This window comes from Trichosurus vulpecula, chromosome 4 (assembly GCF_011100635.1).
Source record: "Trichosurus vulpecula isolate mTriVul1 chromosome 4, mTriVul1.pri, whole genome shotgun sequence".
NCBI lineage: Eukaryota > Metazoa > Chordata > Mammalia > Diprotodontia > Phalangeridae > Trichosurus > Trichosurus vulpecula.
In genome coordinates this window covers 25565318-25578255 of record NC_050576.1, presented here as the reverse complement: position 1 = coordinate 25578255, position 12938 = coordinate 25565318, and the positions used below count along the sequence as shown (strand labels likewise).

Genomic DNA, 12938 nt, shown 5'->3' with positions numbered 1-12938 from the left:
CTTTCTGGGCCCTCGTCTTCACCATATAAAATTGAAGGGACTGGACTGGGACCATAACATTATTATATTGTGACTGTTATTACTGAAAGAGACCTGAAGGTCACCTGATCCCACCCCCGCATTTTATGGATGAGGAAACTGAGAAAGGGGAGAGAATAAGCCTTTATTAAGCACCTACTGTATGCTAGACACTGTACTAAATGCTTCACAATTATTATCTCATCTGATCCCACAACAACCCTGGGAGGTGGGTGCTGTCATTATCCCCATGTTTGCAACAGAGGAAACAGGTCCAGAGGGATGAAGAGATGTGCATATGGGCACACAGTTTAGAAGCGTCAGAGCCAGGAGGCTAACTGAGGTCGTGGGATCCCAGATCTAGGGCTGGGAGGGACCTCAGAGGTCCCCAAGTCCAATCCCCTCATTTTATAGATGAGGGGACTCAAGGACAGAGAAAGGAAGTCATTTACCAGGTCACCCAGGGAACAAGTGTCCGAGGTAGGATTGGAACCCAGAACCTCTAGCTCCAAAAAACAAGGCTCTTCTTTCGCTCTCACATGCTGGCTCCTTGGAATTCTAAGCCATGACACCAGGCTGGAGGTCCTTTCCAATTTTCCTGGGGCACCTCAGATCCCTCCTCTGTCCTGAACCTGCTATAGCTCATATTGTCCTCACTATATTGTACCCTTCTCCCTGCTGCTGCTGTTAGATTAGAAGCTTCTTGAAGGCAGGTCCAACTAAACCCAGCACAGCCTTGCGCAGAGTAGGCACCTAATGAATTTGTCAATCAGTTCAATCCACAAGCATTTATCAGGTTCTTCTTATGGTGCCAGGCACTGTGCTAATCACAGGGGATAGGCCCCAAAAAGGCCCTGTCCTCAAGGAGTTCCTATTCTAACAGGGTACACGGCATGTTAATAACTCGGTATATTCAAGACATTTGTTGAAAGTGATTTTGAAAGAGCTGGGATCTGACTGAGAACATCAGGGCCAGAGTCTCCTATATTGCAAGATAATCTGGCTCACCCAGAGAGCAGACCTATAGCAAATAAATATGAAGCACCTACTATATGCTAAGGGGCAGTGAGTTGGCACAGCAGATACAGTGCTGGGCCTAGATTCAGGAAGGCTCATCTTCCTGAGTTCAAATCTGGCCTCAGACACTAGCTACCTGTGTGACCCTGGGCAAGTCACTTCGCCCTGTTTGCCTTGGTTTCCTCTTCTGTAAAATGAGCTGGAGAAGGCCATGGCAAACCTTCAGTATCTTTGCCAAGAAAACCTCAAATGGGGTCACTGAGAACCAGACACAACTGAAATGACCAAACAAAAATATTGCAAAACAATTTGGCTTACCTGGAGAGTAGACCTGTAGCTCATATCAACCAGCAAATGCATGTTGAAACACCTACTATGTGCTAAGTGCAGTGCAAGGACTGAGAATGCAAAGGTAAAAATGGGGAGCTCAGAGCTATATACAAAGGCGGAGAGAAGGGAGAGTGTTGGGCATGAGGAACAGCAAGGGTGTTGGTGTGTGAGTATGAGTGTGCTTGGGGGCAGGCATGGAGAGACCAGAAAGGTAGGAAGATTGTAAAGAGCTTTAAATGTCCTGTTTGACCTTGGAGGTAATAGGGAGCTATGGGAGTTTAAGGAAGGAAGTATAATCCATCCACATTTTAGGATAATCTCATTGGCAGTTAAGCAGAGGCTGGATTAGAGGAGACCAATGACGAGGCTGCTGCAGCAACCCCTCCCTCTGTCTCATTCCTCCCTAGTCCCATCCAACCGTGCCTGGGAGCAAAGGAGAGAATGGAGTTGGTGACCCTCTGTGTGAAGAGCGTGTTCTCCTTGCCCTCGGTGCAGACCATGCAGGAACAGGACAGAACCAATGCTGATTTTGTACAGGTGAGATGGCTCCCCAGCTGCTCCATCTACCTTCAGTCTTCTCCCAACTCCCTGAGAGGAATGTTTTTTTTTTTCCCTCCCAAGATGCTCAAGGACACTGAGCTTTACCCAAGGTACTCTTGAGGCTGCTCTGCAGTACTGACATTGTTCTGTGAATGACCATCTCCTGAGAAAGGTGATCATTCACAAAAGTGCTCACTTAGTAACAGATTCAGAATTTCAGGGGTTTGAGGGTTCCTAGATACTTTAGTCTAGAAGTGTTCAACTCAGGGCCAACAGGCCATGTGGACAGTAACATCCCAAGTGCCACTAACCAGATTAAAATGTAATTGGGAAATGTTTAATATAATGAATAAAAATACAACACAACTCAGACAATGTGAATTTGTGGTTTTCTAAGTCACTATGTGGCCTGAAGGTGTCTACTTGAGTTTGACTCCACTGCTCTAATTTTACCAAGGAGATCCAGAAAGGAGAAGAGGGTTGTTTCCAGTTCTGGGCACCACATTTTAGAAGGGCTGCTTATAGGGAAGGTCCTTAGGAAGGACTCCAGAGCCAGGGGAATCAACACCAGCTCAGGAGTCAGAGGGACCTAGCTTCATATCCTGAGTCTTTCGCTTATAACCGGTGTTATCTGGGGCAAATGACTTAATTTCTCAAGACTTCTGTTCTACTATCTATCCAGTAAAGGAGGTAGACCAGTAGGTCTTTGGGCTCCAGGTCTACGATCTCAAGTCAGTGTGTGTCCAGAGGAGGTCTTGACCAGAATGTGGAGGGGATGAATATTTCAGTTAGGGAAGAAAACACGTGGTTGGTGCTAGGACAAAGTTTTTGTCTTCTAATATGTATTTAAAAGGTTGTCATTGGGAAGGAGGCTTAGCTGTATTCTGTTTGGCCCCAGAGGCCAGAATCAGATCCGGTAGGAATAAGTTACAGGGAGGTAGATTCTGGCTTGGTGGAAGGAAAATCTTCCCAACAATTTGAGTTGTCTCAAAGTGGGCTGGGCTTCGGCAGATAACAAGCTCACTATCACTGGAGGTCTGCAAGCTGAATGTGGTTGGCCATTTATTGGAAATATTATCGACAGGATTCATGCCGTGGGCACAGGGTGGAGTAGATGGTCTCTGGGGTCTGTTCCAATTCTGATTTTTTGAGATTGCATGATGAGCCCAAGGTCACACAGTTAATGAATGGCAGAGCCTGGGACCCGGAGTCAAGAAAACCTGAGTTCAAATCCAGCCTCTGACACTCACTAGCTGTATAACTGCTAGACAAGTCACTTAATCTTGGTTTGCCTCAGTTTCTTCATCTGTAAACAGAAGTTAATAAAGCATCTATCTCCCAAGGGTCACTATGTGGATAAAAGGAGGTAAAATTTGTAAAGTGCTTTGCAAACCGTGAAGTGCTATGTAAATGGTTATTATTATTATTATTTTACTGGGAAAGATCTTCTCCAGGTCTCTGGTCTCCAGGCCCTCCCACATTTGGGAAGGCTGTTCCACCTCCTGCCCGTGTGACCTAGGACAAGTCATATACCTGTGAGCCTCAGTTTAGGAATCTGGACCTGAAATAGACATCCTCCAAAGCCCCTTCCCACCCTGAATACTATGATTCTATAGATGCTGCAGCAGGTGAAGAGGACACCCTGGAGCCAGCATTTGTGACCTTCTCTGGCCTTCTGAAGCCATGGGGACCAGGGGTTAGACAGGCTGTGGATTGTGGGATAAGGGACAGAACCAAACGCCTCTCATCTTCAGCCATTCTCTTCCCTGGCCACATTCTGTCCCCACCCACAGTAGCTGTTCAGAAGTGTGATCCCCCATAAAATCCCTTTTTGATCCAAAGTGAGACAATGCCAGCTGCGATAATAATGCGCACCCTTGGCACCCTCAGACCTATGAACAGGAGAGAGTTTAGATAACTCTAAACATGCATCCTCCTGAATCTCCAAGAGATTCTTGGAATGAGAAAATGAGAATCTCAATGTCCTAGAACTTTAGAACCACAGAAACTTAGATGGAACTCTAGAACAACTGAATCCTAGAACTTAAGGGAAACTTAAAGTACTAGAATCATAGATTGTTGGATTGATGGAATCATAGAACCCCATAACAATAGAATCTTAGAAGCCTAGAACTTTAAAATCTGGTGGATAAAACTCCAGAAACACTAGATTCTAGAATCCTAGAACAAAAGAATTTTAGAATTAAAAGGGGGTATAGAAGAGCGTTTAGATTCATGGGAATGGGAGTATAGGGGAGGGATCTTTGGAGGGGGGTAGGCAAGTAATAGGAGGGCAAGGTAGTCAGTCAAGTAAAGTAGAGGAATCAGGAAGGAGAGGAAACAAGAGATATGCACAATATATAAAAACTAAGATTAGGAGTGGAGTCTGTTTGGGAAAGTACATGTCTATATGTGTACATGTGTGTATATAGAGCTATAGAGAAACATATCTAAACTTTATTGTAGCCTTTTGGGGTGGGGGGGGGAGGGGAAAAAAGAACAAAGTAAAAAAGTGCAGCAGAGAACAAAAGAAAACTCGCAAGGAAGCAAAGAAAAGATGGAAAATTATCAAAACAACACGTATTTTTATCATATAGGCTTTTTTGAAATGAAAATCTACTGTTATGTATTTTGAATCCTCTCTTATGTTCTGCTATGTACACGACATGCTTTTTTTGTTTGTATTTAAGTTTCAATATTTAAGCTTATGATATGTTTTGTTTCTTTTCTCTATTCTGTATTTGTGTTCTGGCCCTTAAGTCTAAAATTAAATTAAATTTTTAAAAAAGAGACTCTTGGATTGATAAACCCCATAATCTTGGAAATTTGAATCATTGTACTCTAGAATCATAGAATCTTATATAGAACCATCAAACTCCCAGAATGACCTAGTCATAGGACTCTTGAACAATAGATTCTGTATCTTAGAACCATAGAACCTTAAATTGCTAGAATTTTAGAGAATTAGAATAGAATACTAGAATAGAATTAGAATAGAATAAGAGAACCTAAGAATAATAGAAACATTGGCTCCATGAATCTTAGAATCCTAAAAATGTAGATTCTTAAAGTTCAATTGGGCCCTTTTTAGTTCTAAAACCTATTATCTTTCATAAGGGGCCTCAGAGAGCATCTCATCTGGTCCAGTCTTCCAGGAAAGGCAAGGATCCAGTGGAAAGGATGCTGGGCCCATAGTTCATCAGAAACACCAACTGACTGATCAATAAATGTTTATTAAACATTTTCTGTACTCCAGGCACTGTCCTAAGCTTGGATATACAAAGACAAAAATGAATCTGTTCTTGTCCTCAACAAACTGACATTCTCTCGGGAAAGACAGCATGGACATATATAGGTATAAGAGATACAAGGTAATTTGGGGGACATTAGAATATGGGGGGACGTGTGCCACATCCCATATAGGATGACATCCAGCATTTGCTTGAAAACCTCTATCGAGAGGGAACTCCCTACCTAGTAAGGCAGCTAGTAAGGACAGCCCTAATTGTTAGGAAGATTTTTCTTTCATTGGACCCAAGTCAGGAGCATTGAAACAAATCATTTCACGTGCCAAGGTCACTCCTAGATAATGAGACGTTGAGGATTCAGGGAAACCAGGCCCATCACTTTAAAGTTCAACAGGGTCTATAACCAACCGATCAACAAACATTGGCTAAGCACCAGCTGTGTGCCAAACAGGGTGTGAAGTGCTGGGGATGCAGATATGAAAAAAAGAAAAATAATCTCTGCCCTAAAGTAGCCTACAATCTAATGGAGGAAGGCAACCCACCAAAGAAGCTGAAAAACTGGGAGTGAAGGAAGAGGAGAAGGCACCTGATGCGGGGACATGGTGGAGAAGGAAGTCAGAGAAGTCCCATAGTAGTGCAGCCTGGTGAGAAAGGAGATGTCTGTGCTGGGATCTCTCCTTAAATGAAGATTTGGACTTATAATCTGATAACATCCCAGGCCACAATCTGATAGGCATGAAATGGTACCTCAGAGTTATTTGGATTTGCATTTCCCTAATTATTAGTGATTAGAGCATTTTAATCATATGACTTTTGAAAGCTTTGGTTTCTTTCTCTGAAAACTGTCTCTTCATAGCCTTTGGCCATTTATCAACTGAGGAATGTCTTTTGTTCTTACCATTTTGAATCAGTACTATATATCTTTGAAATGAGAGAAACTTGCTGCAAAGATGTTTTTCCCTAATTTTCTGCTTCTCTCCCAATTTTAGCTGCATTTGGTTTTGTTTGTACAAAAACTTCTTAATTTTGTGTTATCAAAATTGTTCATTTTACTTCCTATGAATCTCTCTATATCTTGTTTGATTGGGAATGTTTCCTCTATCCATAGATCTGACAGGTAATTTCTTCCTTGTTCCTTTAATTTGTTTATGTTGTTAGCCTTTATGTCTAAGTCAAGTACCCATTTGGAGGCTGTCTTGGTATATGGTGTGAGATGCTGGCCTATACCTCGTTTTTGCCAGACTGCTACAGTTTTTGTCAGGTAGTGAGTTCTTGCTCCAATAGCTGATATCTTTGGGTTTATCAAACAATAGGTTATTGTATTCATTTGCTTCTGTTTATTGTGTACCTAATCTATTCCACTGGTTAATCTTTCTGCTTCTTACCTGGTACCAAATTGTTTGATGAGTATGGTTTTTTTTTAGTATAGTTTGATATCTGGTATTGCTAGGCTGCCTTGCTTCCCTTTTTTTTCATTAATTCTTTGGAAATTGACCTTTTTTTCTTCCTGATAAATTTTATTAGTATTTTTCTAGCTTTATAAAGTAATCCTTTTGTGGTTTGATTGTTATGGCACTAAATTACTAAGTTAATTTAGGCAGTATTGTTACTTTTATTATGTTGGCTTGGCCTTCACATGAGCAATTAGTATTTCTCCAGTTGTTTAGGTCTCTCTTTATTTGTATAGTATATGATAATTATTTTCATATAGTTTCTGTGGGTGTTATGGGTACCCAAGAAAGCTAAGACAATTTCACTTTGTAGTTTCTCTATCTTTCCCCTGACCCTATTTGTATTGCAACCCTCGCCCTGTCTGTGCCCTTCCTTATTGCTGAAGTAGCAAGGACAGGCCTACCTATTAGGGTGGGGTTACAGGAGATAGCTAACCTGGAAAAGGGCCTTTTCTGTTAGTAGCCAGAGCAACAATCTCTGTCCAACACATATCCTCTATTCCTTCCCTACTAGCCCTCAGCAACAGGCCTCATCCAATCCTAATGTACCCCACATCCAATTCATCTCCTGCCTAAATCAAAACCTATCATAAGCTTTGTCTCTTTGTTCCTTTGGGAAGTCTCCACCTATGGTCATTTGGTTTGGTTCTAGTTCTGATTTGTTCCAGCACCAACAATGTTACCCACAGCAAATAGTGCTGGAATGCCAGGGGTCATCACATGGGAGTACTATGAGCTTTTCTGTTCAGGCAGCCCTTATATCTTGGTTCTGAGAACCTGGTGAGTTTTTGTACTTAGGAGGCAAGGACTGACCATGCCACTCTGATCTGTAAATGGCAAACTTCCCCATCTGATCAATCGGGTCTGCTCTGATTTTGTTTGGCTTGACTGATTTAGAAATGAATTTCTCTGGATTAATTGGAAAAGACTTCACCAGCAAGTGTGTCTGTCTTGTTTTTATTTTGGTTTAAGTGTTTCTTTTGTGAAATGTCCAAAATGTTGTTAGCATTGTCCAAGTTTGGTGTCTTGGTAAAATCAAACTGACTTTCCTGTGAACTAATCAGCTGAGGGAAAGGGGGTGTAAAAAGTAAAAACTTTAATGCAGAACTTTCAAAGCATTCAAAAGGAAAGTCTCCTCTCTCTGCTTTTCTAACGCAGGCCAAGTTGGGGAAGTGGATGAGAAATATTGCTAAGAGGGAAAGGAATTTTTTCCCTCCATCTGCAGAAATTTATGGCATCCTCAACTAATCAGGGACTAAATTTGTGATTGAAATTTAAGTTCTCTGCTGTGAATTTCTAAATTGTGGTTTGAATGCTTTTATGAACTCTAGAATATCTAAGTGAGTTTGGGGCTACTACTTTGTAGAATTTATTTTAAGGAAAATAAGAATAAACTTTTGTGAAAATTACATGGAAACAGTACTTAGAACTTTTATCAGTCTTTCTTTGGAAAATGACATGTTTATTGTTTTAGTGCAAGGGAAGAAGGTTATTTCATTGCCTAAAAAAAAAAGGAACTGAAACTAATTTTTAGATATTATCAGTGAAGTTCTGAAGTGAAAAAAAAAGTTTTGCAGATTGCAATTCAAATTTATCTGGTGCTTAAGAACTGCCTATTATTAACTCTTTTCTTGACCATGAAAAAATAGAAGCTTGTTTAATTCTGAGAACAACTTGAAAAGTAAAAAAAAAATTAATTTGGGAGAATGTTTTATGTTACTATTGTATTTCCTTCTACAAATTATACAACATAATGTAATTGTTTAGATAAAGTAGAAACAAAGTCACCTAAAGATTTTGGAATAGACTGTGTATTTGTAAGAACCCAAAAAAGGTAACAGTATTTGTCACTCCTATCAGACTGGCTAACATGACAAAACAGGAAAGTGATAAATGTTGAGAAGATGTGGGAAAATTGGGTTATTGGTGGAGTTGTGAACTGACTCAACCATTCTGGAGAGCAATTTAGAACTATACTCAAAGGGCTATAAAACCCTGCACACCTTCGACCCAGCAATACCACTGCTAGGGCTGTATCCCAAAGAGATCATAAAAATGGGAAAAGGACCCAAGTGTACAAAAATATTTATAGCAGTTCTTTTTGTGGTGGCCAAGAACTGGAAATTGAGGGGATGCCCATCAACTGGGGAATGGCTGAACAAGTTGCGTCAAATGAATGTAATAGAATACTATTGTTCCATATGAAGTGATGAGCAGGAGGACTTCAGAAAAACCTGGAAAGACTTACATGAACTGATGCTGAGTGAAGTGAGCAGAACCAGGAAAACATTGTACACAGTAACAGCAACATTGTTCAATGACCAACTCTGATAGACTTAGCTCTTCTCAGCAATGCAAGGATCTAACACAATTTCAAAAGACTCATGATGGAAAATGCTATTGACATTCAAAGAGAAGAACTATGGAGTCTGAATGCAGATGAAAACATACTATTTTTCCTTTTTTTTCTTTCTTGTGGTTTTTCCCTTTGGTTCTAATTCTTCTTTACAACATGACTAATGTGGAAATATGTTTAATATGATTGTCTATGCATGGTCTATATCAGATTGTATGCCGTCTTGGCGGGGGGGAAGGAGAAGAAGGGGGAGAAAATGTTAAACTAAAAATCTTATAAAAGTGAATGTTGAAAACTAAAAGTAAATATCCAAAAAATAAAAAAGGAAACAGTATTGCAGCTAATTTGCATTGTGTAATAAAAACCTTGTACTAAATTGTAAAGGAGAAATTCAGTGGCGTGAAGATTAATTCTATAGATAGTCTGGAATATGATTGGGGAAATAAAGAACAGGGGGATTAAGAAAGTAGAAGTTAAGATCGGAATATGAAAAGAGAACAGGAAAGGTCTAGTTTTGATCAAAGTCCACTGGGGGGAAAAAGAAAGAAAAAAAGAAAGTTTAAGCAAGTAGGGATGAAAGGAGAATGAGTAGAAACTTAAAGGAAGTCAGAATCCGTTTCCACTGAGTGTAAGTGGAGGGTTTGAAAGTAAAGGTTTGGAGTTTTGGGAAAAGCAATTTGAGGGAGGTTTTTGATCTTGCTGAGATAAGAAGGATCTGGGAAATGTTATGAGGTTATTCTTTGTTTCGTGAAAACTGTATTTGCAACATGGAATTGTTTGAAGATAGTATATTGAAATTCTGTTTTTGGAAGACCATTAAAAGAGCATATTTTAGTCATCACATGAGGAATTTAAAATCCTCCTGGACCCCAAAAGAGGGAGTGGAGAATACAAGACTGCTACTTTAAATCTTTGGCAGTAGACTACTTGAAGTAGCGGGCCCTATAATGTAAAGTGATAGCCATAAATGGCCTTTGGGAATATTGAGATTCTGCATAGTGCCATTTGTACATATAGATACAGATGTCAATGAATTTATTCGGGTCTCATTTTAAGGGAGATGTACTCTTCTGTTAGGACAATTGTAATATTTGATCCTGCATAAGCAAATCAGGCCATAATGGAAAAGACACTTAATATTTGGCAATATGTTTAGAAATGGCAAAAGTAAGTTTTGTTAAAAGCATAATTGGATAAAAATTATTCTATACCAGTCTTGAATACAATCGGTATAGAATGCCAGAAATGATCAAATAAGTAAAATTATTTTCTATGTAAGATAATTTGGAAATGTATTCAACCAAATGGATGTCATTGGACTGGCAATAAGTTTTGTTTCATGTTTTGAATACATGATATTGTGTATGTTATTACTGTGTTTCTAAATTTTCTTGTACTGTGAATTTTGGAAAACCCTTGTCTAAGGAATGCTGTTAAGAGGATGATATAATTGTATCATTGGAAAATTTAAGTCTTTTGATGTGGATGCTATAAAATTATTCACTGTTATTAGAGGTTATTGTCACAATGTTTAAACCTATCAAAAGGACTTAATTGGGTATATTTTTAAAAGGAAGAATAATAATTAGTATTGTGAGAAAAGAAAAAAAAGACCTTATAAAATCTCCTTATTTGTAAACTTGCCACGTTTCTTGGGCAAGGTCATAAAATCCTATCAAGCCTGGGAAAGAGCTTGCTAAGTGCTGTGAAATTCTAAAGTAATGAATTGGTTTACTGAGAAAACGGGGTCCCCTCTTCCATCACAAACACTCCTTGCCAAAGTGGGGGGACTTACAAGTTTGGTAATAGTATAGGAGTGATTTATGTGATGATTTGTGATTATAAAAATCTTGAAATTATACCTGGAATAGTATATATCAAAGTTACATCTTGAGCCAACTTTGTCTCAACAGACTCCAGTCTTAAAGATTTATTTTTGCCTTAAGGGGTTAATATGCAATACCTTCAGCAATGCATATCTGTTAGTCTGGAGATTTACAATCATAAGTGCTTTTTTCTGGTATCATATATTCACTATCTTTGTGGAATTCCAGAATGTAATTATTTTCTCGATTTCTAACGATTGATTTTTATACCAGGATGAATTTAAACTTGAGAAGAGGAAAAAAAAAGATGAAGAAAAGGATGTTGGATGAATTTTTTTTGAAAGGCCTAGTAAACTTTTTATTGTTAACTGCTATTGCAACAACATGAGAGAAATAATATCTGATATCTAGTCCTAAGCTGTGATTAGTGAAACTTGCTATTTGAGGTAAAATCTCTTGGGACTGTAATTTGCTATTTGAATGAAGGTATAATTGTCTGAATGATCATTAAGTCAGTAATCCAGCATTTGAGGGAAATGCCATGAGCTGCTGAAACAGACTGTGATCCAAGAACTGCTAAAGGTGAAGGTTTATGTCTGGGAAAGTTACCTTGCATTGGTGAAGGCAGGAGCCTCTTGACTCAGTTTCTCTATTGTGTTATTTCTGTTTGAACAGGAATGTTTTCCACCTGGCTAATCCTGAGCCTGGCTGTGACACCCTGTGAATAATGCAAAAGTTGCTACATGATTCACTGTTCCAAAAAGTTAAATATGACTCTTATCTGAAATCAAACAGACCTAAGGAAACTTTATCCTGTTATACCTATATACTTTGCCCTTAGGCTTAGGCCTGGAGGAACAGTCTTGGTGTTACAGTTATGCCCCTCCATTTGTAACAAATCTCTTTAACCATAGTAAGTAAAACTGTAATTTAAGTTCATATATACATGTGTGCATGTGTGTATATATATATATATACATATATATTAATAAATCTTATTGTTGCAATACCCCAGCACCTCTGAATGTCTATAATAGGATGCAAGTATAAGGTACCTTATTGTGTAGCCTGCTTTGATGTTCTTCCTAGAGCACTGTTAGTTATACGCTCATCTCCATAAGGTCTGAACTGGTTTTCACTCCATGAACTAGTTACTGGAAGGTCAATCTGATTATATTTTGTTGAGTTTTACTAAATTATACTGTCTTATCACTATCACTAGCAGGCTTTAGCAGCATTGCCTAGAAAATCTTTACAAGTGACCAGGAACTTGGAGATGGCTAAGGAAATACTTCCACAAATCTGCCCTGATCCATCCATAGATGCTTGAAAGCCTCACAGGTTGTGCTTTCCAGACACCTGGACTTTATGGACCCTGCCAAAGAACTTGATGCCCTTAAAGCTACAGCTATATCAGATTTCATTATTCATCAATTATTTTGCTTGTTTTATTAGTTCCAGTGTTACAGACCTTTTACCTATTCTGTATGCTGTTTATCATTTCTGCTGAAACTGATTTGGGAATTGTTAAAAAAAATTATAAGGCTATCAATTGTCTCAAAGCGGGGATTGCAGGTAACCAATAAAGCTAAAGCAACTCCATTTCATGTGCAATTCCTCTGTCTTGCCCTTGACCCTGTTTGTATCACATCACCTACCATGTCTGTGACCTTCCTTAGTGCTAAAACAGCAAGTACATTTCTATCTATTGGGGTGGGGATTATGGGAGATAGCTGACCTGAAGAAGAGTCTTTCCTTTTACTAGTCTCAGTAACAAATGCTGTTCAACCTTGAGGTACCCTATGTCCATTCACCTCCTGCCTAAATCTAAACTTGTATAAACTTTGTCCTTTTGTTCCTTTGAGGAGTCTCTACTGATGCAAGTGGGGCTCCCTTGCTAGCAAACTCAGTAAATCCTTGTTGGTTCCTACATTTTTGGTTTTGGTTTTTGTCTCGGATCTGGTTTGTTCCAGCACTAACAATTTTACCCACAGCATTTTGGCAGGTGGATTCCCAAATATTATATTGTTCAGTCTTTTTAGTCATGTTTGACTCTTTGTGACTCTTTTTTTGGGGGGGGGGGTTGGGCAAAGATACTGAAATGGTTTGCCATTTCCTTCTCTAGCTCACTTTATAGATGAGGAAACGAAGG

At 39.2% G+C, this 12938-nt stretch overlaps 1 protein-coding gene across 1 annotated transcript in view; it reads left to right on the top strand.

Annotated features, from left to right (window-relative positions):
* Nucleotides 1-12938, top strand: part of MROH7 (maestro heat like repeat family member 7) — a 66566-nt gene that overhangs the window by 15452 nt on the left and 38176 nt on the right. Inside the window, exon 4 of the mRNA XM_036757234.1 lies at nt 1773-1902. Within this exon, the coding sequence (XP_036613129.1) occupies nt 1773-1902 (130 nt within the window). The remainder of the gene's footprint in view (nt 1-1772; nt 1903-12938) is intronic.